Below are 26,127 nucleotides of genomic sequence, written 5' to 3'. Positions count from 1 at the left end.
TTCCAGGTAATTTGATAATAAAGTTCAACACGCCCTACGCGCCACAGAAAAAAAAAACTCATCAACCCACTCCGGTTGGAAGCAGAAAATAAATTCACCCACCGCTGTCTCGCCGCGTCGACGCGGAGTAGTGGATCTGTATGTCGAGTCGAGAGTAAGTTAGTATAGTGGGTAAAATATAGTAGAGTAGAATCCCATCCACCACTTGTAGGTAGTAACGTTCATTCTTAGTCCACCAGACAGAGAGTCATTCACAGTCACGGTTAGTCAGTTAGTCTCCACTGACCATCGGTTTCGATCGGATGCGCGTGCACTTTTTTGCCGACTTGTTGTGCTTGTTGTGTTTTGCTTCTAACAGTAGAAGAGTCTGATTGACTTACTCCCACACCTGCTCTTCCGGAATTCTTTTTACCTTCGTCGATTGGCGGCGTCGGATTTTTTTAGGGTTTGGAGACGCTCCCCTGTTTTGGCCTTCGACCTGCAGTCGGATTTCCACGCTTTTGCCTCTGGAAAAGGTGTGTTTCTAAATTTGTGTGAATGAATTCTGAGAGTTTTATTACCTTTTAAGTACATTGTAGGGAGAAAATGCAAATTCCAGCTTAAAAATAAACAAATTACCGATTGTGCAATTGTGTGTGCTTCCACGGTGAGCCAGAAGTGATATCAGCGCAGCTGACAAAATCAGTGTCTGCTTATCAGTGTGATCTCGGAATTTGTCGAACATGACTCCTCCTTTAATTGCTGAAAAGTGCTTTCAACGAAGATAACACATGGGATGAATCACCATTTCTCAAGTGAAAGTGTTTTTTTAGGTATTTTTTAAACAGCCGTTTCAAATTTTCAAACTCATACCATCCTATCGAAAAACGTCGGATACAATCCAGTACTTGGTGAATCTGTGTAGACAGTTTTTCATGACCTAGATACTATTCAGGAGATGAATGGGATCAGCAGAAAGGGAGGAGGAAAATATCTTCGCCATCATCGCGCGCGCCAGTGTGTCTTTCGTCATGGAAATGGAAACTAAAATCGAACCGATTTTATGGGAAAACTCACGCTATAATACGGGGGAGTGGTCAACCAATTTCACACACCAGGAGGAAAATCTGGCGTCGACTACCGAATAAAGTGCTGAAAGTTGAGACCATTCTTCAAAGGGAGTTCCCAAACTTCGATACTATTCAAAAACCTTGAAAAAAAATTTTTTTTCCTCGATTTGACAAAACAAAAAAAGAGCTCAGATATCAGTTCAGATTTCAGATTCAGATTTCAGATTCAGATTTCAGATTCAGATTTCAGATTCAGATTTCAGATTCAGATTTCAGATTCAGATTTCATATTCAGATTTCAGATTCAGATTTCAGATTCAGATTTCAGATTCAGATTCAGATTTCAGATTCAGATTTCAGATTCAGATTTCAGATTCAGATTTCAGATTCAGATTCAGATTTCAGATTCAGATTTCAGATTCAGATTTCAGATTCATATTCAGATTTCAGATTCAGATTTCAGATTCAGATTTCAGATTCAGATTTCAGATTCAGATTTCAGATTCAGATTTCAGATTCAGATTTCAGATTCAGATTTCAGATTCAGATTTCAGATTCAGATTTCAGATTCAGATTTCAGATTCAGATTTCAGATTCAGATTTCAGATTCAGATTTCAGATTCAGATTTCAGATTCAGATTTCAGATTCAGATTTCAGATTCAGATTTCAGATTCAGATTTCAGATTCAGATTTCAGATTCAGATTTCAGATTCAGATTTCAGATTCAGATTTCAGATTCAGATTTCAGATTCAGATTTCAGATTCAGATTTCAGATTCAGATTCAGATTTCAGATTCAGATTTCAGATTCAGATTTCAGATTCAGATTTCAGATTCAGATTTCAGATTCAGATTTCAGATTCAGATTTCAGATTCAGATTTCAGATTCAGATTTCAGATTCAGATTTCAGATTCAGATTTCAGATTCAGATTTCAGATTCAGATTTCAGATTCAGATTTCAGATTCAGATTTCAGATTCAGATTTCAGATTCAGATTTCAGATTCAGATTTCAGATTCAGATTTCAGATTCAGATTTCAGATTCAGATTTCAGATTCAGATTTCAGATTCAGATTTCAGATTCTGATTTCAGATTCAGATTTCAGATTCAGATTTCAGATTCAGATTTCAGATTCAGATTTCAGATTCAGATTTCAGATTCAGATTTCCGATTCAGATTTCAGATTCAGATTTCAGATTCAGATTTCAGATTCAGATTTCAGATTCAGATTTCAGATTCAGATTTCAGATTCAGATTTCAGATTCAGATTTCAGATTCAGATTTCAGATTCAGATTTCAGATTCAGATTTCAGATTCAGATTTCAGATTCAGATTTCAGATTCAGATTTCAGATTCAGATTTCAGATTCAGATTTCAGATTCAGATTTCAGATTCAGATTTCAGATTCAGATTTCAGATTCAGATTTAAAATTCGAATTTCGGATTCAGATTTCAGATTCAGATTTCAGATTCAGATTTCAGATTCAGATTTCAGATTCAGATTTCAGATTCAGATTTTAGATTCAGATTTCAGATTCAGATTTCAGATTCAGATTTCAGATTCAGATTTCAGATTCAGATTTCAGATTCAGATTTCAGATTCAGATTTCAGATTCAGATTTCAGATTCAGATTTCAGATTCAGATTTCAGATTCAGATTTCAGATTCAGATTTCAGATTCAGATTTCAGATTCAGATTTCAGATTCAGATTTCAGATTCAGATTTCAGATTCAGATTTCAGATTCAGATTTCAGATTCAGATTTCAGATTCAGATTTCAGATTCAGATTTCAGATTCAGATTTCAGATTCAGATTTCAGATTCAGATTTCAGATTCAGATTTCAGATTCAGATTTCAGATTCAGATTTCAGATTCAGATTTCAGATTCAGATTTCAGATTCAGATTTCAGATTCAGATTTCAGATTCAGATTTCAGATTCAGATTTCAGATTCAGATTTCAGATTCAGATTTCAGATTCAGATTTCAGATTCAGATTTCAGATTCAGATTTCAGATTCAGATTTCAGATTCAGATTCAGATTTCAGATTCAGATTTCAGATTCAGATTTCAGATTCAGATTTCAGATTCAGATTTCAGATTCAGATTTCAGATTCAGATTTCAGATTCAGATTTCAGATTCAGATTTCAAATTCGAATTTCAGATTCAGATTTCAGATTCAGATTTCAGATTCAGATTTCAGATTCAGCTTTCAGATTCAGATTTCAGATTTCAGATTCAGATTTCAGATTCAGATTTCAGATTCAGATTTCAGATTCAGATTTTAGATTCAGATTTCAGATTCAGATTTCAGATTCAGATTTCAGATTCAGATTTCAGATTCAGATTTCAGATTCAGATTTCAGATTCAGATTTCAGATTCAGATTTCAGATTCAGATTTCAGATTCAGATTTCAGATTCAGATTTCAGATTCAGATTTCAGATTCAGATTTCAGATTCAGATTTCAGATTCAGATTTCAGATTCAGATTTCAGATTCAGATTTCAGATTCAGATTTCAGATTCAGATTTCAGATTCAGATTTCAGATTCAGATTTCAGATTCAGATTTCAGATTCAGATTTCAGATTCAGATTTCAGATTCAGATTTCAGATTCAGATTTCAGATTCAGATTTCAGATTCAGATTTCAGATTCAAATTTCATATTCAGATTTCAGATTCATATTTCTGATTCAGATTTCTAATTTCATTTACAGATTCGGATTCAGATTTGGCTCTAAAACTAGCGCCTGGATTTCTTAACTTTTTTCGGAGTTGAAGAATTTCACTAAACCTCGACTATATTAAACGCCAGAATTTATGCAGCACCCTAATTTTTGACGTAAAAATAAAAAAATCATCCATTTTAGATTGCCAAAAATTTGTGTGAAACCAATAAAAACAAATCAAAAAGGGTCAAATGAATCAAATTTCACTTGAAAATCTATTCAGATCATTTTATTTTATCCTGAGAACCACTTCCGACCAGTGGATTTCTTCGGATTTGTATTCTTGCAGACGCGTCTCGTCCGACGATGGTAGAAATGCATGATGATGATGTTATTGTACACATTGGACATTCGCTTAGTATACACCCGGAATGATGTCATCACCGGAGCGTTTTATTTTTAATCCTTCATGCTGCGTTTCGATTCCCTTCGAGTGTAAGTAAGAACAAGGTTTTCTCATTGTGGATGGGCGTTGGATTACCAAATGGTTTGGTTCGTTGATTAAACAATTATTCTGTAAATTTAAATCATTTTCAAAAGTGCGAATTGTTGATTGATGTGCAATAAACGGATGAATTTTGAGTGGCATTCCGATGACTCAAAAGAGTAACGCTCCATCGAAAAACTAGCCTTTACCCTCAACAACAGACAACAGGTTTTTCATAAGCCTTCTGCGGAAGTCGCGATTAAGTCACTCAAACAAGAGTAGAGAGCTTCGATTGCGTCTGATGTCATGTCCGCGCCTGGAAGGTGAGCAACTTGGCACCTTCAGTCAGGGTCTTCCGTCTTCCATAGCAGGAAAGGGTTGTCTCTCCTGCCATTGATTGATGACCCGATCCATTCCAATCTCTTCCATCGGACAGTTGTGAGAATGAATGCAATTTTATGGATTCCGCAGCCCCTGAATGATCACAAAACGTAGGGCGCATCGATCCGTGACGTGAGCCATTCGCGCTGTTTCTTCGATACGCCTCAATGACGTTTAGAGCCACTCAACTCTCGACGATGCGTGCAGGTTAAAATCGATCGACATTTTCATTTCAATTCCGGGAAGAGTCATGGAGTGATCTGTATTTGAATAAATTTCGAACTGGCCATTAGAGAACAAAAAACGAACAAACAACAGATGGCGGCGCCATGCGTAAAGCTGAACCGGCTTATTTGCGAGTTGGGCGCCGCGCCGCTATTGTCGAATAGCGCAGCAAGTTGGTACTTACTTATACCGTATTTGTTTTCACCACCCGAAAGTGTTGCACCTTCCACGCTGAAAACGAGCATGAATCGAGTTTCGCACCCACCTTTGTTGGTGTACGTGAAATTGGCAGTGTCAACAGAAAACATCATGCTGTCAAAAATCCATTACAGCTGGTATTTGTTTTCGTTTGACTTCGAAGATTGAAATAAAATTTACTTTAGTTGATCATTATATCTTTTAAATAATATGAAAATTTTAGCATGAATTTATATACTATGTTGAATTGTGAAGATTTCAGATTTATTTTGCTTGGTAGCTTCGCCTCTGGCTCTGATGATAACTGCAATACCAGCTGATTCTGGGTGGTCTATGTTTGCTGCTGCTAGACTGCAGTTACCCCAGCTTGAAGGTTCCGGTATTTTAAACGTTTATTCCTCGCAAATACCTCGAGTACCTATTTCTGTTTTCAGATGACAAAAGAAAAATTCTTGGAAGTCAAATTGGCGAACTCAGATCGCGGAAATCGGGGGAGAAAATTTTGCTAACAAACCGAAACGAAATTCAAGCTCCCAATGCGGGTGTAGTCTCGAACTACCGTTTTTGAAGGGCAACGGGTGGGAATCCGGGACTTGGCGCAACCGAGCATCGTCATCCTAAGGCACAGCTCGAAGCAGAGTAGCTTGCAGCTGATGCAGCTGAACGCTTCTTGCTGTGGAGACCAACTTATAGGACCCTCCCGAACAAGAAAACTTTTCGATTTGGGCGATTCCACCAGATCTTTGGGTTGGCCTTTTTGCAGCAAGCCTTCTGGGCACATTTCTTCTTGGAAGCGTTGTTTGCTTTGGAACGTGCCATCCTGGTGAAATTCTCCGCCTCTGTTGGAAACGGCACTGGTATTGAATCCGGAACAAGTTTCCGTTCTTCGGGATAATAAAGAGAAAACAAATAGCTCGAACGCAATTTATACGGTATAGAAATAAACCAACCAGCTGATATTTGTTTACATCGGGAAGCATGTGCTGTCAAAATTCATGATAGTATTGGTGAGAGCGCAAGCAACACCGAATATTTTCAGAGTGTTCCACCGTCCACTTTATGGTGCACTACCAGTGGACTACTCATCCTGAAAACGAGCATGAAAACAGCAAAAAGTGCACTACCGGTAGTGCCCCGGTGCACCACCACACGAAAACGAATTCTCTATTACTTGCAGCCTTGCCGTCGTCGTCTGCTGAACGCACTCTCTTTTTAAGGAAAACCGTGTCAAGGTGGTTTCCTATTTTTACTTTTGGTCGATCTCGGTTTTTGTCGTAGGCAAGGTGTGTTTTTGGTTCTGGATTTTGAAGTAATCTAACCGAATGGTAGAGGAGTTGGTAAAGAATCTTCAACTCATCAGGGTATCCACAGTACCGGGAAAAACCGGGAATTGAAAATCGCACCGGGAAAACCGGGAAGAATCCGGAAATTGAGGCCCAAAACCGGGAAAATAATCAAAAGGAACCCGAAATTCAATTTTATTAACTACTCTGATTTCTCTTCAAATTCCGTCAATTGAGGCATCATGCAACACTTTTCAACTTCAATGGCTTCTTAAAATTGAGTGTCCACAGATAATCATACCGTTTGTAAATCAAACGTTTTAAGGTTGATGGGACATCAAATTGACTTAATAAGAAAAATTATTGGTTTCACCAGTTAGGCTGGAACAAATATCAATTTCTTCTTTTGTCATCCCATCCACCAGAAAACGTTGTTCCAACTCAGTGTGACAAAAGAAGGATTTGAAATGTGTTCCGGCCTTATTTTTAAATAAACAAAAACATGGATTTTCACCCTGTTTCGAAGGGGTTCGTAGCAACAAACTTTGTTTTTAATAAAAAAAAAAAAGATGAAAAACTATGAAGATTTATAGTTTTTGACTTTAAAATCCCTGAGAAAAAAAAAAAAAAAAAGGAATAGTTTTTGACACATTTGTGATGTCATAACGCATAAAGCAAATATTGCAGTATTTTTGGTTTCGTTAGAATAAAATTTTACATTTTGTCTGTCAATAACTTTTGTTTAGAAAAAGCACAAAAATGCTGCATACCTTTAGGGGTAAAAAAATACTACAAAAAATTCAACTAGTTGTAATCATATAAAATTCATGCTTGGATGTATGAAATTGTCTTACATATGGAAACGGGATTTAAAAGTTGAATATTTGATTTGCATTAAGATGCATTCTAGCCTAGGATGTAAACTAAGTTATAAAAACATTTATTTAAAAAAAATTGGTGATGGTCTAAAAAATATTTTTACACCAACAGTGTTGGTATAGGATAATAAAAGCAATTTAAAGTTTGTGAGTGATATAATTAGGCCAATCCGTCTTACCGGGTAAAGTTGAAAAATGTGAAAACTTGTTCCTCTATTGAATGATTTTTAAAATTTTCTATGAAAATAAAAAACATAAAACAAAATTGGTACTATCTCACAATGTGAGATACTACCAGTAAAACCAGGTAAGTTATTTATTATCCGAGGTATTGTGAGCAAGGTTGCTGAAATCATAGAAAAATCTGTGATTTCACAGAATTTTGGGCAAATTTTCATCACAGAATCTGTATCACAGAACGCAGAATTTTGAAATCTTCACAAATTTCACAGAATTTTTGAATTTTGAATGGATTTCCGAAATTATAATTTTTTTGGACAATATAAAATTTAGGTTTTTTACTTTCAATTAGAAAAGTATGATAACATTGGTAATGGTAATTTATTTTGTCCAACTAAAATGTGAAAAAGGCCTAATTTATCATGAACTTTCAATGAAATTCAAGGAAATAGCATCACAGAAATCCATCACAGAATTTTTGGGTAAAATCACAGAAAGTCAGAATTTTTTTTCTCAAAAACACAGAATGTTTTTCGTCAACCTTGATTGTGAGTAACCCCGTGAATGATACTTAATTTGCTCGTAAATGAAAGTGCAAAAGAAGTTGAGTGATGTTTGGAAAACAAATTGGTATCAGACAGTGAGAACAACAAAAACTGTAAACAGTGGGATTTGCTGAGTTCTGATCAATTGAATTTTGTAATTGAAAGTAGAGAACACGATTAAGTGAAGCGGAGATGAAAAAATTATAATAAAAAAAATTGAAGTCTCGGACATAAGTAAATGTTTTACTTTGATTTTCGACAAATTGAACTCATTTTTTTAACTGTGATGAAAGACTTGTGTGTTATTTGACCGATAATTGTAAAGGACTCGTAACAGTATCCAAATTAAGTAAACGAGATATAATCTAAATAAGTAAACAACGTATGGAAAAGAATAAAAATAAGATTCGATAGAAGATATCACGAGAAAGAACAGAAAAGAAAAGAGAGATGAGAAAAGGAGCACATATAAATGAAAAACAAGGGAAAAAGAAGCGACAATGAAGAAAATAATGAATGAATAAAAAGAAATGAAATGCTAAGAAAAAAACGTGCATTTTTTGGAAGAAAAATAAAATTCGATGAAAGAAACTCAACAAGAAAAGAGAATAATATAAAAAAATAGAGCACAGTTAAATGAGAAACAAATAAAAACAATAGAGAAGCGATAATGAAGAATATGAGGAATGAATTATTAAAAAATGCCAAGATGGTACATCCGAAAATAGAGATAAAGAGAAGAAAGTTGAGAAAGAAGGGTAAATTCCATAAAAATAGAAACAAGTAAAGAAGGAGAAGAGATAATAAAGTTGAAACAAGGATTTTCCCATTTAATTTGTATTCGGATGAAAGACTCAGATTGTTTTAAATAATCTTCACGAAAGATTTCCATCTGATAAACTGCCGTTCTAAGCAAGATTGTCCCATGTGGAAAAACGTGCAAACGAGAAAAACGCGATTGAAATATCAGCTATATTTCCAATTTTTCTCTCAAACTAAAAATTCACCGACAGTTTTTTCTTAGTGAACAGTTCAAGTTAATCATTTTACAATGTTTTCTGCCAAAAAAACTACATTTCCTACAAAAAAAACAGCAAATTATAGCCAAAAATGCTCCGTGTGACACTTTTGCGTAGAATCAGAACGCATGCCGATGCTAGTTCTACTAAAAAACTGTCACACGGTTACAATTTTTCTATCATTTTAAAAGCTTGCGTAGTTTATTTTTTTCCCAAAAAATTCATGCTAAACCGTAATTTAAGAAATACGTTCCTCTTTGTTTATAAAAATGTATAGTTGAGTATGGATCTTGTAAGTAGTGCCTACCGAAAAGTGTTTAGTGAAAATTTCTCTGAATAAAACACTCTAGGCTTCTCGCTCCTCCTCTGCCCTCTATTTTAGTGTTCTTTTCAGTGAATAACATTAAATTCAACAGTTTGAACACATCTTAAGACAATTTTTTGATAAAATTTGCATTTTTCATAGAATTTTCTCTAGTGTGACATTCTTGCGTAGAACTGTCAACATAGAGACAACCACCTTGATGAAAATTTCGTATAAGTTCAGAACAAAGTATACTTGTTTGTGTTTTTATTCGAAAGTTAACACTAAAAGAGACCGCTTCCAGCAAAAAAGTGAAAATGACCCAAAAGTCACATGGGACATTCTTGCTTAGAACGGCATTAAAAAACCTAAAAAAATGTGTTCAAATTATTAGACTCGGAAAAACCTACACTACAAGTTTTTTTCATGTTCTGGTTTTATCGGAATTTTAATGGAAATGATAATTTTTTCTCTGATTTTTTTTTCTCCAAATTTTAGTTCTGTCATATACTCAATTCACAGAATCAGAAATTTGTTGATACAATATCAATGAACGTTGAATCGTTTATAGATGATAAACAGTGTTTTAACAGTGATATGATGATGTAATCCAAAAATTAAGTGAGCTTTTTATCAGCATTAGGTCCTCAAGAGTAGAGGCGGGTAATATTGTGGTGGATATAGTAAATGGATCAATAAGGTTGATTTATTAATCAGATATGAATGAATAAATTGAAATTATAAAAAAAATGAACAAATATATATCAAACACTGAACATTCGTAATAAAAACTTGAGATGTTGCGTTATAATTGAAAGATAAAGATTTATAAAAGTTAAACGTGGGTTGAAGAACAAGAGATGAGAAAGAGATATCCGAGATATTAACCAAACAGTAGCGCTACAAAATGCTCCATACAAGAGTTTAGAGAATTTGGGAAGCCTTTAAAACAGGCATATTATTAAAAAAGAATTAGCTCCTAATGATACTTTTTAATAATTATTGGGCAAAATTTTGTCATGAAAAAGTACTTGCAAGACACGCCGACAGAAATACATTCGATATTTTTACAAAATTTTTCGAAAAATGTGCAAACAGCTCTCACATAAGAGTTGACATTCCAGTGCATTTTTCATATATGAAATACCACTCTTAAATAAATCTGTAAAAAATCTAAATCATTTTAAATCTCCTTCCAGTACAAAAAATAACTCAAACACTCCATTGATTCCAGAAAAAAACATCAAATGTGTTAGGTACTTTGGTTAACAGAAAACAGGATAAAATTCCAGTTTTTTCAACCAAGTGTTTTCCTTGTTAGAATGCTTTCCGAAACAGAACTTTCGTAAATTTAGCTTACAAATATCTCCAACAATTTTTTTGAATGAATGTTTTTGTGAAAATATCACTTTTTCATTCAAATCCTTTTTAAAATACTTAAGTGTGTTTTCAATCGCAAGAAAAACACCAGTTTTTGAAACTCAATTTATCGCTTAGTAGCTTAAATATTTTTTCAAAAAATGTTTAAAACTCTAGAAGACCTAATAGTTGATTTTACTTGCTTTTGAAGAGATCTCTGAAGTAAAAAGCCGTAGTAAAATGAGTTTTAAATTCATCGAAAATTTACACCCTTTTGTTTACCCTTTTTCCTAACTACAAAACGTCAAACATTCACCTGGCATCGCGGATTGATCATTCAGTAAACGAGTTTTGGCACGGTGTTAAAATTGATGTGGTAAAAAATGTGCAAAACTTTATTAAGTATCGTGAAAATATGGAACAAGTACGACATCATCCTCATTTTGTTATTTAAAATTACGAAGTAACTGAATAAAATTTAGTAAATTCCAGTGAAAATTTTCCCTTTTTTCATGAGAAAGTGTTGATCAATATAAGACACTATGTCAATTGAACTTGGTAGCTTGTGGCCGATGACGGTTGTGTTTTTTTTTTGTGGAAAATTTTCAAGACTCTAGAGCCATAAATCCAAAAGTGTAATTTGTACCTAAAAGTTTTGAAATGTGACAAGAATCACATTTTGAATTCGATTTACTATCAAGAAATCATCGGACACCCGAAGTGTGATCCAGATGGTGTAGCTCGATATAAAATCTCCAAACTTCTCGATGCTGTCCGCCTTTCACACTAAGCGGAGAAGAAACTCTGGGAGATATTGAAGCTAAGTATTTTAGTTATTTTCTACATATAATATGTTAGAAATAATAGGCTTGATAGATAACATTGCATAGTACTTCGCTCGAAATATAGAGATAAAAGGGGATACCCGATCCTTTTTTCTTAATTCTATCATATCTTTTTGAAAATTTTTTGCAAATCGCCGTCTTTTGCATTTTCTGACAGCGTGTAATTTCAATAACTGGGCTTGTGATATAGCTCAGCAGGCAATTCAGTTGCTTCCTGAGAAGATGTCCGTGAGTTCGAGCCCAAGAGTAAAAATCGATCACAGTTGTACCGGATAACTTTTTCAATGAATGTCCGCCAACTGCATCGTTGATATAAAGTCGCGAATGACATAATGATGTTAAAACGATTAGAATCGAAACAAAACAAAATGGATTGTGGTATTTTGAAAGTTAAAGAAGACTTGATCCTTTTATCAGGGTGCCCTTAGCCTAGGCAAAAATCATGCAAAATCTAAAGATAAAAAATTCCATTGACTTTTTTGGCCATATTAGTTTTCATTTCACAGTTTATAAGTGTCTGACAAAAATAATTCTAAAAGTTTGTCTGCTACACCATAATCATCGCATACTCAAAGCCGCAATTTTCTGAATTTCTGATGGAATCGCTTTTTCGAGTCCTTTTTTTATCAGCAATTTATAGGATAAATACAAGTCATTGGACAAAAATTAGTTATCTTGTGCTTAGCAATAATCATCATTCAGGAGAAAAATATATCTTTTTGGACTCGAGGGATCCAGTGAACCAAAACATACATTTTGGAATTCGTTTTCCAAAAAAAAAAATTGAAAGTTTACTCTTACGATTAAGATATTGGAATAAATATTTTAGTAAAAAAAATCGTGTGGAAAACACTTAAAATTGATAAGAAAAGATCTTAAAAACACTTTTTTTAGATTTTTCGACCAACAATTCAAAAAAAAAAATCAAGTAATTTTGAGATAGCAGGTTTGTTGTTTGTTTTCTCCTGGGATCACGTATCCACATTCTCCCCTAATGTTGCGTTTAGTTGAAACGCTCATTCGCTCAATTTTGAAATTTTTGGTACCTTAAAACGAGGTCAATCGATACCATTTTCCTAATATTTGTGTCAAATAGGAGATGATAGATCTTAACTTAACCAAATCAAAAGAAAAAGAAGAAAGGATTTTAATATCAATTTTAAAACAGCAGCTTTTTATTTACCTCAATGGGGTGAATCGTGACAGTGGCTAACCATTTGAGAAATTTGTAAACTTCATAAGAAACGTTGAACAACAAAAATACATTCATCTAAACTTCCATCTTTTTAATCGAAGATCAGTTTCTACTTTTATTTAATTTTCCATTCCCCAGTTAATGTTCCATTTACCACTCATTCGATACAATGTTGTAAATAGTATTGCCTAACTCCAGAGGCAAAATGTGTCTAAGAAATTTAAGATTTTTTTCCAAGATCTCCAACAAAACTGTATGTCAAGATCTTCTGGGATAATTTTAAGATAGTTTTTCTTATTTAAAATTATTTTCTACGATCCTAAGAGATTCTTGACACTCCTGGTGGGCACTAGATATTTTTTTAAACTTTTTCAAGCAACATTATGTGAGCCAAACTTCCAGTCGCTATATTTACTTCTACGCAATAAATCAAGGAATATATTGATTCTGCATGCTAGATAAGACCTATTTTGACTCAAATTGCATCACGGGAAAACGCTGTAGAAAATAACCCATTGAAAATTTGCATGTAGTTATTTTGAATGAATTTTGCCTCTGTATTTTTTCAACTGTTGATTTTTAGAAAGTTTGAAAAAATGGCATTTCTCGAAGACCGACGATGCTTATTTATTTTGTTCACAATTCGGTAAAATCCTGAACTTTGTTTCGGGATGATACGAAACAACTTAAAATCGTGCATCTGGGTCCGATTTGCCAATAGCTGGTTCACAGTTTTGGCTCTAGCTGCAAAACTACTGAACCGATTTAAATCAATTAAGTTTTTTTTAAATCGTCGTAACCACCTGGAACTCGAGTATTTTTCGCTGAAAATTCCCAGAAGCTTAGTTTAATGATTGTAAAAAACTTTTGTTCTATTAGGAATTTATAAATAAGGAAAAATTTTTAAGAATTTTTCCAAAAACTGCATAAGCACAGGGGCTATGGAACTTCACTTTCAGTAATTTTTTAGATGCAGTTTTCACACACTCAAACCAAATTTTGAAACATATCAAGGCTGACATATAGCTTTATTTTATGAAATTCTACTTTAAAATGTGTTCCGCTGATAACTGAGATAATTCAATTTGTATAAAAGATGAATATTGTGTGTATTTTTTGTAATGTTGACGATATTGTTCCCAACCCTGCCTTTAGACGGGGTTTATGTTTCATCTCTCCTACCTAACTTAAGATATTTTTAATCTTAAAAAATCAATCTGGAATGGAATGGTGCTAAGCTGCTAAGCCTTAGATCTAACTGTCAATCATCTTTTTAGATCGAAAAACACATGGATCAAGAATTTCTGAGGCCACCAAATTGATTGCATTACTAAAAAAATAGGTGAATTTTCAGTTTTTGCCTGTTTTTAAGCTTCTCTTAGCTGTAGCTTTTGACACCTGCTAGTCAAACAACTTTCATTAGTATGGATTGTTAGAATAACATATTTAAAAGAATCTGCACAAAAAGTAAGTAAAAATTATGAATAGCATTGGTTTTATGATGATTTTAGTGGACCCCATTTAAAGGCGGGCCTGGGCAATAGAAGGTTAATAGCTAGTATATTTTCGTTAACTTTCCCCCTTATTCTGCGCCGCGCGTGAGGTGATGGTGAGAAACGTCTTTTAGAACGAACTTTTTGAGTTCTTATCCTAATCTAGTAGTCACCGTGAGTGACAAATCGTATGCTCTGTCACATCGGCTTCGATAATAAGGTGACAAGGCTCACGTGACTCCGACTCGACTCGACTATCGTCACCTCACGCGCGGCGCAGAATAAGGGTGTTTGTATAATGTTGAGATAAATATAAAATTATCCGTAATTGCAAAATGACCTAAATATAACAAAACTATGAGATCTTTGACAAAACAACAATGGTGTTCTTTTAACAAATTTAAAAAAAAAACTTGATTTTTGAGTTATTGAACTATGTTCGAAAAATTCAACAAAAATGTGACTTGAAGATCTTTTTTTATCCACTTTAAAACGTTTCCCACATTGAAAAACTATTTTAAAAATTTTAATTCTTACATGTTAATCGTTAGAGTTGAACTTCACAATGCCATTTTTTCAAAGCAATAATCAACTCTCAATAATTTTAATAATTTTTTATTTTGATATAATGTAATATCATCAATTATTGATAACAAAATGAAGAAGACATAGTTTTTTATTCTCATAGAAAGCTTTAAAAATCAATTAATAGATGTGAAATTTTTTACATTTTTCGATGCCGTAAAAAACTATACCCAGTATGACGGATTGGCTTAATGATATCACCTTCATACTTTATATTTCTTTGATTATCCTATACCTACTACACTGTTGGTGTTAAAATATTTTTCGGACAGTTACCAAGATTTTTAAAATTAAAATTTTTCATAACTCAGTTACCAGTCGGGGTTAAAATTCATCAAAATTTAAATATTTACCTATCAAATCTCCTTTACATATGCAGGAATATGAATGTTTTGCATCACGCGTTTGCTCATGGAAAAATTTTATCAATTCAAACATTAATTTTAACGATTTCAGCTAGTAGAATTTGTTGTTGTATTTTGTTTACCCCTAAATGTATGTACCTTTAAAAACATTTTTGGCAAAAAATTTATTTCAAACTAAACCAAAAATTACTGCAATTGGTGCAATTACCTATGTAAAAAACTATAAATTTTCAAACGTTTTCATTTGATTGTTCATAAAAAAAATTTTGTTATAACTTACCACTTTTTCTTAGTAGAGTGAAAGTCGCATGTTTTTGTGAATCTAAAAATAACTGGTGAAACCATTAATTTTTTGGAAACATTTATTTGATGCCCCTTCAACCATAAAACTTTTGATGTACGCGCGGTATGTTTAACTGTGGAAAATAAGTTTTTAGGCGCCATTGAAGTTGAAAAGTGTTGCATGATGCCCCAGTTGACGGTACCTACCTATTTTTTATTTTGATAAAACGTCAAAAAGTCTTGAAATCATGAAGATTTACTTCTTTAGTTCACTTAGTTTAGTTCACTATCCACAAAATACTAATGCATTTGAATACAAGCTTCTGATTTGTTTAACCCCATTGACTTATTCACCCAACTGCTATTTTATAGATTTAAGCAATCTGAAATCTGGAATCTTTATTTGAAATGAATTATTCTCTAAAAATCGTTGAACCTTGTAATATAAATTATTTGTTTGGGTTGCTCCCCCTTAATTCTGAATAATGGACCAGAAGAAGGTAAGCTCGCCAAAAACAAGGGGTGCCCAAAATGGCGTTAATGAATCGTCGCGACAGGCATTGTTCGAAGAAAGGGGAGAAAAAAAACAGAAGTCCGAAGGTGAAAACAAGCAACAATGGGGAGCAGTGGCTTTCCTCCAGACATGGCCCAAGGTCCCAAGACCCAAGCTAATGAATTAATCAGAAAAAAATGTTGGCACGCAAAGATTGTGCCGTACGATTAAGGACCAGTCAATGGAAAAATGACCAAATGCCTCAGGGGCGAGGTCATTTTCTTGAATGGCTTGTTGGCTGACTGAGCGTCAGTCCTACATGAGTTGCAAAATATTTGTGAAGGAAACAACTTTATGCTACGTTAATCATATAGGGGAAAACCAAAAACAGAAACGCAAAATTAAAAATTCTAGTAAATCTAACCGTATAGGTAATTGTAATGGTAAAATATTCAGATGATTCTGTTAAAGAATTTAGTGATGTCATACTAAGCTAGCTTAAGAATAGTTTCAGTGTTTTCCACTCTTAGGAACAACCTTCAATTTCCATGTTGACGCGGAATTCATTACACGAACATGACTCGATGTTTCGGTTAGCTGGCCATTAATTTTGATCAGGCAGCGTGGGTAGCTTCCTCAACTGACCTAAATACTTACGCGTCTGAAAATATGACACAGTTTGTGCGATGGTTCGATGACGGCAACATAGTTTAAACAATCCTTTGCTGTTTTCCCAGAAAAAAAACATCCCAGATCCGATCGTGTTAGTTTTATCTTCTAGCAACCTTACGAAAAAACTGCATTTTCAATATTCACCTGTTCGAAAACTTCAAACTCACCACAATCATGCTTTCTTTCTCTTCAACAGAAAAATAGACCTACTTCGTAGTCCAACAATCCCTCCGCCAGTAGTTCCAACCAATTGCCAAAGATGTCGCACTCAGTCGTCATAACGAGGACAACAACCACCACCACCAGCACCTCACATGTAGTTCTCAACACCGGCTATCTGAGAACGACGCCCGGTTTGCTCAAACTTGCTCAGTTGGTAAGTTGTGGTTTGAGTCTATGCTAGATTATAACACACCCCTGTTTTTTGGTGAATTTCTAAGGCAAGGTGGAAGCAATCTGTTTGATTATTTTTTGAACACATATCGAAGAGAAAAACGGATTTTGTTCTAGAATTTATGTAGTTCATAGACGTTAAAAAAGTTTAAAAATCTCAGAATCCGGAACAGTTGATAAAATTCGTTCATCAACAAGAATGAATTTAGAAGAGAAATCTGTACATAAAATTTGGAATCAATTAAAATAAAACGTTATAATTTACTTACATGTTTGAACATAGCGATTTAATTTATCCTTAAGTTATTACAAGTAATATGCAAAGAATTTCAAATTCAAACCTCATTCAAACTGGACTCTTTTTATTTGTTTGGATGTTAAATGGCTATGTTATTCTCTCCAGCGAACGTCAAGAAAGATTTTTTCGGATCTCTAAAGCATTCAGAAGACCTGTTATGTCCCATCATTACTTTTTTATTTATATTTTACCCGGTAAATTTATACAAAATATATCCATAATCTTTTCTTGAGTGTCAGCTGACTACTGCTTATTAGAAAACACTGCTTTTTTAATGTTATTTCAATAAGATCAATTTAAAAGTTTTAAAATCAAGCCCATGTAAATCATCTCAAGGTGTAAGATGCCTGAAGAAAACTGGCTTTTGATGAGTTTTTAATTGATTGTCATGAATGGGGGATAATGGGGATACTTGATCCCCTTTTCTTATTTTTGTCATATCTTTTAAGACAAATTTGGCAAATTTCAGTCTTTTGCATTTTCTGACAGCGTGTAAATTCAAGTTTCTATACGTAAAAGTTGGATGGAATGATATTTGAACCCATTGATGAACTTGAAGCATTTTCGTGGGAGTAAAAAAATGCGATATTTTTAAAGTTAAGGTACACTTGCTCCTATATTGAATGAGACTTGTTCCTTTATTTCGGGGGCCCTAATCCTAGGAAAAAAAAATCAAGCATGTTTTTCAAAATAGAATGTCAATTGACTATGGTCATGTTTTTTTTTTCTCATTTCACAATTTATAAATGTCAAATGAAGAAAAATCCAAAACAATGTCTCAACCATAAAAGCATTGCATACTTTAAGGCGCTATTTTTCTAAATTTGAGATAAAATCTATTCTCTTAGCCCTTTTTGCAAGACAATACTTGGATAAATATCAGCTATTGGATAAATATTAGTAATCTTGTAATCAGCAATGATCACGATCTATTTAGGAGAAAATATACCTTTTTGAGTTCTAGGGATCAACTGAACCCATAATGAACATTTTAGAAAACTTTGTCTGAAAAATGTTGAGAGTTCAGCTTGTTTTGAAAATATGGCATTATGAAGTTCATATTACTCTCTATCGATTTATGGATTGGAATATATATTTTTGTCATAATTTTAAGGCGATAAAAAAGATCTGCAAGTCGCATTTTGTAAAAATTTTCGATCCAAGTTCAATAACCCATTTTTTTCCGACGACAGTTTTGCTTGAAAAATACATACATAAAAAAAATATAAAAATGGTAATAAGAGTATCTCATATTTCTGGTTTAAGTTCTTTTATATTTGACTTTCATTACCTTCGAAAATTAGTCCTATAGAAGTGTTCAGTTGTTTTGAAGCTTTAAAAAATAATGAGGGATCTTGAAGGCTTCATTTGAAAGAAAAACTTGTTTGAGGTACAAATCAGATTTAGTTCCAACTCTTGTAAACTCGATACATTCAGATTTAAGTTTTGAAGAATTTTGATCAAGAAATTCGGACTCATAGCAACATCCTGCGAAACTAGAATATGTGTTCAAATTTTAGCTTGGTTTTTCGGGTGGATGAAGATAACAACCTTTTCGGAATTGGACAAAAAACAAATAAAATTCTATAAAAATATCATAACTAAATGTTTCAAGTAGGTCGTTTCAGATGATTTCTGGAATAATTGCATCCTTTGTTATTTGTATTTTCTTAAAATTTTACCGAAAACACCAATGTTTTAAACATTCAATCTTGCAGTTAGGAGGAATAGTTTCGTAAGGAAATGCATGTACCAGTTATTGAACAAACATTTAAAATGCATTCTATTGATCGAATACCCCTTAATGTATACAATGATTTCCAATGTTTACGTGTTCAATAATTGAAACACTGACGCGTCTTATGTTATAGGGCCCATAATTGAATCTAATATTCTGAAACTTGATCTCTAAATTAGTTATCCAAGATCTGAAATTTTTGCTCTGTTTTTTTTTTAAACTTCATTGATTCTTTAATTATGCCAAAATGTATCTATGTTTCACTGAAATGGAATCATCACTCTTTCCTTCTTTCAATACGGAAAGGGGTCACGAACTATTATAGGTACTTTTTTGTATCTAAATAACATTACATTTCGCTCCGTTTGTCTGATAAGTTTCGTTTGCAATGTTGATGTAATTCGTTACCTGATATGTTTGTCTCTTTGCTTTAATGTATATTTTTTTCTAAATTTATTTTACTGAAGTAAATGAATATTAAAAAAAAATGCATTAAAAGCTGGTACCGTAAACTGGGGGAGCTTTGATCATCATGAAATTTTTGCAGATAATCATCATTAACTAAGCAAAAAGTCAAAATATCTGAAAACTGTTTACTACGTTTGAAAGCCTGTGAATTGAGTTACTAGTAAGCTAAATTTGGTTTTTATTAGAATTTTTTTATATAACTTTAAATTTAATTTTAAAATCTTAATATATCTGGTTTTTCGAAGGCTTACAAACAAACACCTCTCCTGATAAAATTTAAGCATTTTGGAGCAAATGGGTTATTTTATGTAAAAGTTCAACTTTTTTCTTCGTTAAGATTTAGTTTAAGTGTTATTTTATGGTCATTTGGTGATAATTTTTGGATATTGGAAAAAATCAGTGATTTTTCATGAGAAAGCCCGTTAAAATGGCTAAAACCCTATCAAATGGATCAATTTGAAGAAAAAACTAACATGGGAACAGTGCGAGGACCTAGGGAATTGCATGAAGGCAAAATTTCATTTGTTTTTGAGGCCAATAAAAAATTGAGAAAAGTTTATAATTTTTACCCCTAAATGTATGCAGCAAAATAGTCCATCTTTTGAGTATATTTGTTTATGAAAGAAAACGTTGATAAATTCAATTGAGTTCAAACAAAAAATTACTGTCTTGAGCCCTCTGTGCTAAATAGCATCAGATCAATAAAGTTGAAGTTGTTGAGATACGTAAAAACCATAGTGATCAAAGTTACCCCGAAACTCGAAATCTGGTTTTGTAACAAACATTTGATTATAACCACCAATTTCGTCTGAATTAACTGCAATCAATGATCATGTTTAATACTCCTCACCTCAGTAAGGGTTTTAAAGCTTTTAGGTATTACGAAAAAGTAACCCCTTCCAAATTATTCAAAAATGAATTAAAAAAAGGGATCAAAGTTCCCCCATTTTACGGTATTTAAAAAAAATCCAAAACAAATCAATCCATACATTTTAAAATTTTTAATTGATTGTTTTTTAAAAGTTTTCAACATTTACACTTTTCAATAACAAATTCGATGTTCAAAATTTTATCAATATGGATTTTTTTTCTTCTCTTTTTCAGTTGGTTTTGTGTGATTTGAATTATAAAAATTATTGACAAACTCGAGATTTCTTGATGCGCGAACCGATAAAAATCACTTGTGAGCGGTAGAAGCGCATAGAATGTGTTGTTTTTTTTTATTTTAATCTTATTTGAATTAGATAAATCTCGAAGTTTTAGAATCAAATCAAAGCAAATAATCTCGAGGTGTAAAATGCCTAAAGAAAACTGCATTTTGATAGCTTTTTCGTTGATTGTTATGGATGAAGTTTGAAGCCTAAAAAAAGCGATGAAATTCGAAGATAAAAGAAAACTGAAATAAAAAATGTACCTTGAAAGTCTCGTACAATTCAAATTCTGTTGGTTTGTAGTTAAAATTCCTTTGGAAATTTTTATAGTTTTACCCCCCTACATCTATGCAGTTTTTTTTTTAAATAAAAGCAAAAATATGACTCATTTTTTTAATACTTTTGGCATAATAAATTTGGCGTAAAACTTATCAAAAACATATCAAATACTTAACGGGTTTTTGGAACGAGTTTGCTGCTCAATTGATTTTATAAAACTTAAATAGGGCGAGTGCTCCTACTTTGGGCCTAGAGCTTACTTTAGTCCCAAAATTCAGAAATTGTTAATAATTCATTTTGCTTGCATAGGATAAAGATGCTGCTATGTGCACAATGAACTCTTATTCTTCCTGAATCCTTCCATACCGCTTTTTGTCATAAAAAGTCTGTTTAATAAAATTTTCAAAGTTTTTAAAAAGGTGCCTCCTATTCAGTAGTAAATTAGACAGCTCAATAAGTGTGGCGCGTTTTGAGAAATGAGAGGGAATAAGGTTTAAAAAAGTTTAAAGGGTTATTACTTTCACTGTGGAAAATATTAACCAGTGTACCTATTTTTCATAAAATAAATGAAAATCAATGTAAAACCAAAAATTTGTAAAGGGTCGAAATATAGGCGACTTTGACTTTGATGTTCCATTTTTAGACCTAACTTCACAAAAACTTTGTTCGAATACCAAACAAATCAACAATGTTGCGAATTTTTATTAGGGCATAATTCAGAACCAATATTGAACATTTCTAACATTTTTTGTTAGCATTACGCAAATAAACTACAAGTTAGTAAACATAAAAAAAAGTTTCAGCAATTGTTATGCTGATAGAGCTGTCAAGGATTAAAACTGTTTAAAATATTCATAACAGAAATGTAAGTTTTTTTAGTCGTTGAAAAGCTGTAACACTTTTTTATGATTGAAGATTACAATTTTAATGTATTTGTTTATTTATTTTCGAAAAATCAAACTTTTTATAAGAATTTTAGTTATAGGTCCAATTAAAGGTACCAGTACAGTACCAAAATACGAACAGTAGGTTCAAAGATGGAAATTTTGATCATCAATATCTTTGCAAATTTTTCAATAATGGCGAAACCGTTGCATTGGAACTTGTAGATGAGACCATGAACTATAAATAAATTTCTTGAAAGAAAAAAAACCTCCCGTTTGTTTATGAGAAAAACATGATTATTTAAAAGCACCGCTTAAAGGGTCCAAAGTAGGGCAACTAACCCTATGATTCAGTTCATAATGTATGCAGCATAAAAGTTTGATAATCCAAAGACTGCTTTGAATATGAACCAAAAATAAAAACGTAGACTTGCCAACTTGCCAATGGACCATGGAAGCGAAAAGTAATTCATTTTCTCCTTAAGAAAAGCCCTCTAGAAGTGTCAAAAGTTGGGTGAAATCCCATTTGCACTAAAGCAAAACCATCACCCAAATTCGTCAGCGCTTTCATCACCCATTGGATCAGGAAGACCGCCGGTTCATCGAAACAAACAGAAAACAAGCAGCTGATCCCACTGTAGGGATGAGATGAAGAATATGCAAAGAATAAATCCGATTTAATAAAAAATAAAATTAAATAATAGTTGTATTCGGCAACACTGAAAATAAATAAAATAAAATAAATTTCTGTGGCAATGTTTGCTAATTTCGCAACACTAGACAAGCAAACAAAACAAAGTCAGTCATTGATCTATTCTTGTGAGCGACGGACGTGTATAAGTGAATCTCTGAATTTAGATTCGTTAAATCACGACACTCTCTTGACTCTTGCATACGAAACCTTATCTTTATGGTATTTTCAATTTTTTATGAATTAGTATTGTTAAACATTTCAAAGTATTTCAATGCCTTAGAAGTTCAGTAAGCAATTATCTCAGGTGAAACATAAAATCACGTTAATTTTTAGAAAACTATCCAAACTACACTCCCAGGGGCTTTTCCCTGCTCACACAATAAAAAAAAAAGAAAAAGTGTCTTTTCTTTGCCGATTACTTTGCTACGGTCAATACGGTTTGCGAAAAGGAAGTTCTAATCTATGAGTGATGGAAAATACAGCCTTCCATTTCTTCTCGCAGCATTTTTTCATTGGAATTGTTTGGTTTTACAGATTCTTTGTGGTTTTTCACATCTTCACTAAGTTTTCTATAAAAAAAGACAATTTTTACTATTATTTTCCTTGCCGAATCTAATCAATTTTTCTAATTTAGTTCGTATAAATTTTAAATGAATTAGCTCTATTTCCTGGGATTTTTCAGCGTTTGACTTTAAATTGTTTATTTATTTTTATTTTTTGAATTCGGGAGTTCCCGAAATTTTTCATACCCGGAAATTTCCGGTCGGGAACAACACAATTTGTTTTTTTAAAGTTTGATTTTAAATGAGAATGAGAATAAACGCGGGCATAATCCGCGCTTTCCCAATGAAATCCAGACAACCAGGCCGGACCGGACTTTTCCCAAATTTTAAATTAAATATCCGGGCAAACTTAGATAAAACAGTGAAATCTGGCAACCTTAGTTATATCGAATTTCGATAATCGACCATATCAATTTTGTAGCATTTTGTGCAAACTTTCAGGTCAATCGGACTTGATTTAGGGGTGACCCAAAGCGCTCAAAGTTTCGGCTTTTTTTCACCCTTAAAAAATCACCAAAGCGAGGACCATAAGGAAATCGGAGAAATCTAAATTTTAATTTGATGCCAAATGACTTAGAAATGCACTGCCGTGATATGCCGAAGTGACGTATATGCCATTTCCAGATTCTCCACGACTAATCATGAAATGTGATACTGTATACAGATCACATTTTATGAGGGGTTCCGGAGAAGTGGAAAGTGGGGGAAGGGAGAAAGACACTCTTAATGGCGAGATCTGGGAATGGCATATACGTCACTTCGGCATATCACGGCAGTGCATGAAACGTCTAGATCTAAAAAAAGAAATTGGTCAAAAATGAGGCACCCCTAAATAAAGCCCGATTGAGCTAAATTTTGCACAGGTCAGTTTTTTTGGGCCAATCTACGAAATGTATAAGGTCAAAGGTCGGTTTTCAAAATTCGATAATGAAATTTTCTCCGTACATCCATTGCCACCCTAAGATACATTGGAGAGAATGGAAATACTTGATCCCTTTTTCTTATTTTCATTAAAACTTTTTAGTTATAAATAGCAGATTGTCTTTTATATTTTCTGGAAACGTTTATGTGCTCCAAAAGTAAGAACGATACATGAACCCGTAGTTGAACTAGAAGCATTTTTGTGGGACGAAAAAAAAGTGTTATTTTGAAAGTTAAAGGAGACTTGATCCTTTCCTCAGAATGCCCTAAGCCTTGGAAAAATTCAAGCAAATTCTAAAGACAAAAAGTTAATTTGCTGCTTTATCCATAACAATTCTCATTTTTCAGTTTATTAGTGTCAGACGAAAATAATTCTAAAAGAATAAATTGCATATTTAAAGGCGCAAGTTTTAGATAAAAGCACTTTTTTGAGACCTTTTTATCAGGCAATCATTGGAGAAAGATATTAGTTATTTTGTACTCAGCAATTATAAGAATCTGTTCAGGCGAAAAATATATCGTTTTGGACCCTAGGGATTTATTGATTTTTTTTTCGGAATTTTAAGCCCAATGGGTTTATTCATCCCAACCGAGAGATTAATTGAACCCATACCAAACCAATATATATCAAGAGACTCGGGATGAATAAGTCATAAAGATACTTAAAATCCTTCGAGAAAAAAATATATCAAGAGACGTCGGAATGTACCATGTGGCTATGAATCATTACAAAGTCTACATACAGGCGTAGCCAATCGTTATCGTTAACTCAACGAATAACCTTATCTTTTCCAGATCATCGGTGCCGTCAATGTAGGAATTGTCGCCTGGTACCTGCGCCGGTACCATTCGATCTATGCCAGCGGCAATCCGGAGCTGTTCTTCCTGCTGATGGCGGTGGCCTTCCTGATCGGGACCTTCTGCCTGCTTGCTTCCTGCCTCGTTTCCCTCAGCACCGGAGGAATAATCTCCAAGACCATCTACGAACTGATCTACCACACCATCGCCTTCCTGTTGTACCTGATAGCGTCTATCATTCTGCTGGTGGACGTTACAAACGGGCGATACTATTCGAACCTCAAGGACGCCTACATGGCTGCTTCCGTAAGGACTGGATTTTTTTTAATGTTGGTGGGTTTATACTGAAATTATTTTTGCTTTTTTCAGATCCTTGGAATCATCGTATCGGCGCTTTACCTCTTCAGTGCTCTTCTAGCTCAGCGATCGTACCGAGGAATCTAATTTATTTAAATTATGATTTTTTGAATGAGAAAGTGTCTTAGTACAGGAAAACGGACGTCATAACTCAGTCACAAATTTATTTAAGTGAATTTTAGATTTTTTCAAATCAAAATTTTTACGATAAGTTGCAGTAAATTCAAAAATTTAAAACTATTTTTTGAACAAAACTATCTGAGCTTGACGCCTGTAAGTTTGTAATCCAAGAATTTCATATAGGTACTCAAAAAAAATCCATAACAGCCAGTCTGTTAAATCTAAGAAGGAGAAAACAAACAAAAACTAAGTGTACTTTAAAACTCAAACCGTGCCGTAGTGTTTCCTAGTGGTTAAGTGTTGTTCATGCTTTGCTTCCGATGAAAAAAAAAAAACAGAAACAATACAAAGCGCAAAATAAATGCAATTCGTGTGCCTAGAAACTTAAACCTACATGTATCTACGATGTTTTTAAAAAATTTTGATGCATTTGCTACTCGTCTACTATTAATAATCCTCATTCGACAAAGTGTTTTACTGTAAATTGTACAAACTTCAAAAAAAAAGTTATTGCATTTCCATCAATAAACGATAAAACAATACCACCGACCTCCAAGGAGATTTTATAAAAGTTTTTGTCAGTGCAGAAAAAATATTGTCTTACAATTCGACCCCGTGACTTAAAATTTAGAGATTTTTTAAATTTGTTTTTTTTTTATATTTAAAAATGTCTATCAATTCAAATAAACGTGTTGATATGTAAAAAACTAGAGTTTTATTTAAATGTTTTTCTTATGTATTCATTTGAAAACTTCTGCTGGATCATTTGTCATGCATACAGCTAGGGCATATGATCTTGAGCGGAGCAAAATGGCTCAATTCGACGCAACTCGAACGGAATGGATAGGGGTTATAGGGCAGATAAGGGCATAACGAGCACCCGGGGCATAACAAGAACCCCTCTTTTCTCAGAAAATACGCATTTTGTAAAATAAAATTTAGTATGATACAGTGA

The 26,127-nt window shown here is 33.3% G+C and overlaps 1 protein-coding gene across 1 annotated transcript; it reads left to right on the top strand.

The window, feature by feature from the left end:
* The first annotated feature begins 262 nt into the window (after positions 1 to 262).
* LOC129738414 (uncharacterized) lies at positions 263 to 25,850 on the top strand. The gene is made up of 4 exons (XM_055729607.1): positions 263 to 515; positions 16,705 to 16,884; positions 24,693 to 25,001; positions 25,065 to 25,850. Exons 2-4 carry the CDS (start codon positions 16,768 to 16,770, stop codon positions 25,137 to 25,139), a joined length of 501 nt encoding a protein of 166 aa, XP_055585582.1. The 5' UTR covers positions 263 to 515; positions 16,705 to 16,767; the 3' UTR covers positions 25,140 to 25,850.
* Positions 25,851 to 26,127: the final 277 nt, after the last annotated feature.

The sequence above is a fragment of the Uranotaenia lowii genome, chromosome 1 (genome assembly GCF_029784155.1).
Source record: "Uranotaenia lowii strain MFRU-FL chromosome 1, ASM2978415v1, whole genome shotgun sequence".
Taxonomy (NCBI): Eukaryota; Metazoa; Arthropoda; class Insecta; order Diptera; family Culicidae; genus Uranotaenia; species Uranotaenia lowii.
The sequence above is the reverse complement of the archived record's forward strand: the minus strand, read 5'-3'. Positions and strand labels throughout refer to the sequence as shown.

What these genes read in the sequence shown, in the direction of transcription:
- LOC129738414 (XM_055729607.1), top strand. Translation starts at nt 16,768, where the DNA reads ATGTCGCACTCAGTCGTCATAACGAGGACAACAACCACCACCACCAGC. An exon ending in TGCTCAAACTTGCTCAGTTG is followed by an intron (nt 16,885 to 24,692) that starts GTAAGTTGTGGT and finishes TATCTTTTCCAG; the next exon opens with ATCATCGGTGCCGTCAATGT. An exon ending in ACGCCTACATGGCTGCTTCC is followed by an intron (nt 25,002 to 25,064) that starts GTAAGGACTGGA and finishes TGCTTTTTTCAG; the next exon opens with ATCCTTGGAATCATCGTATC.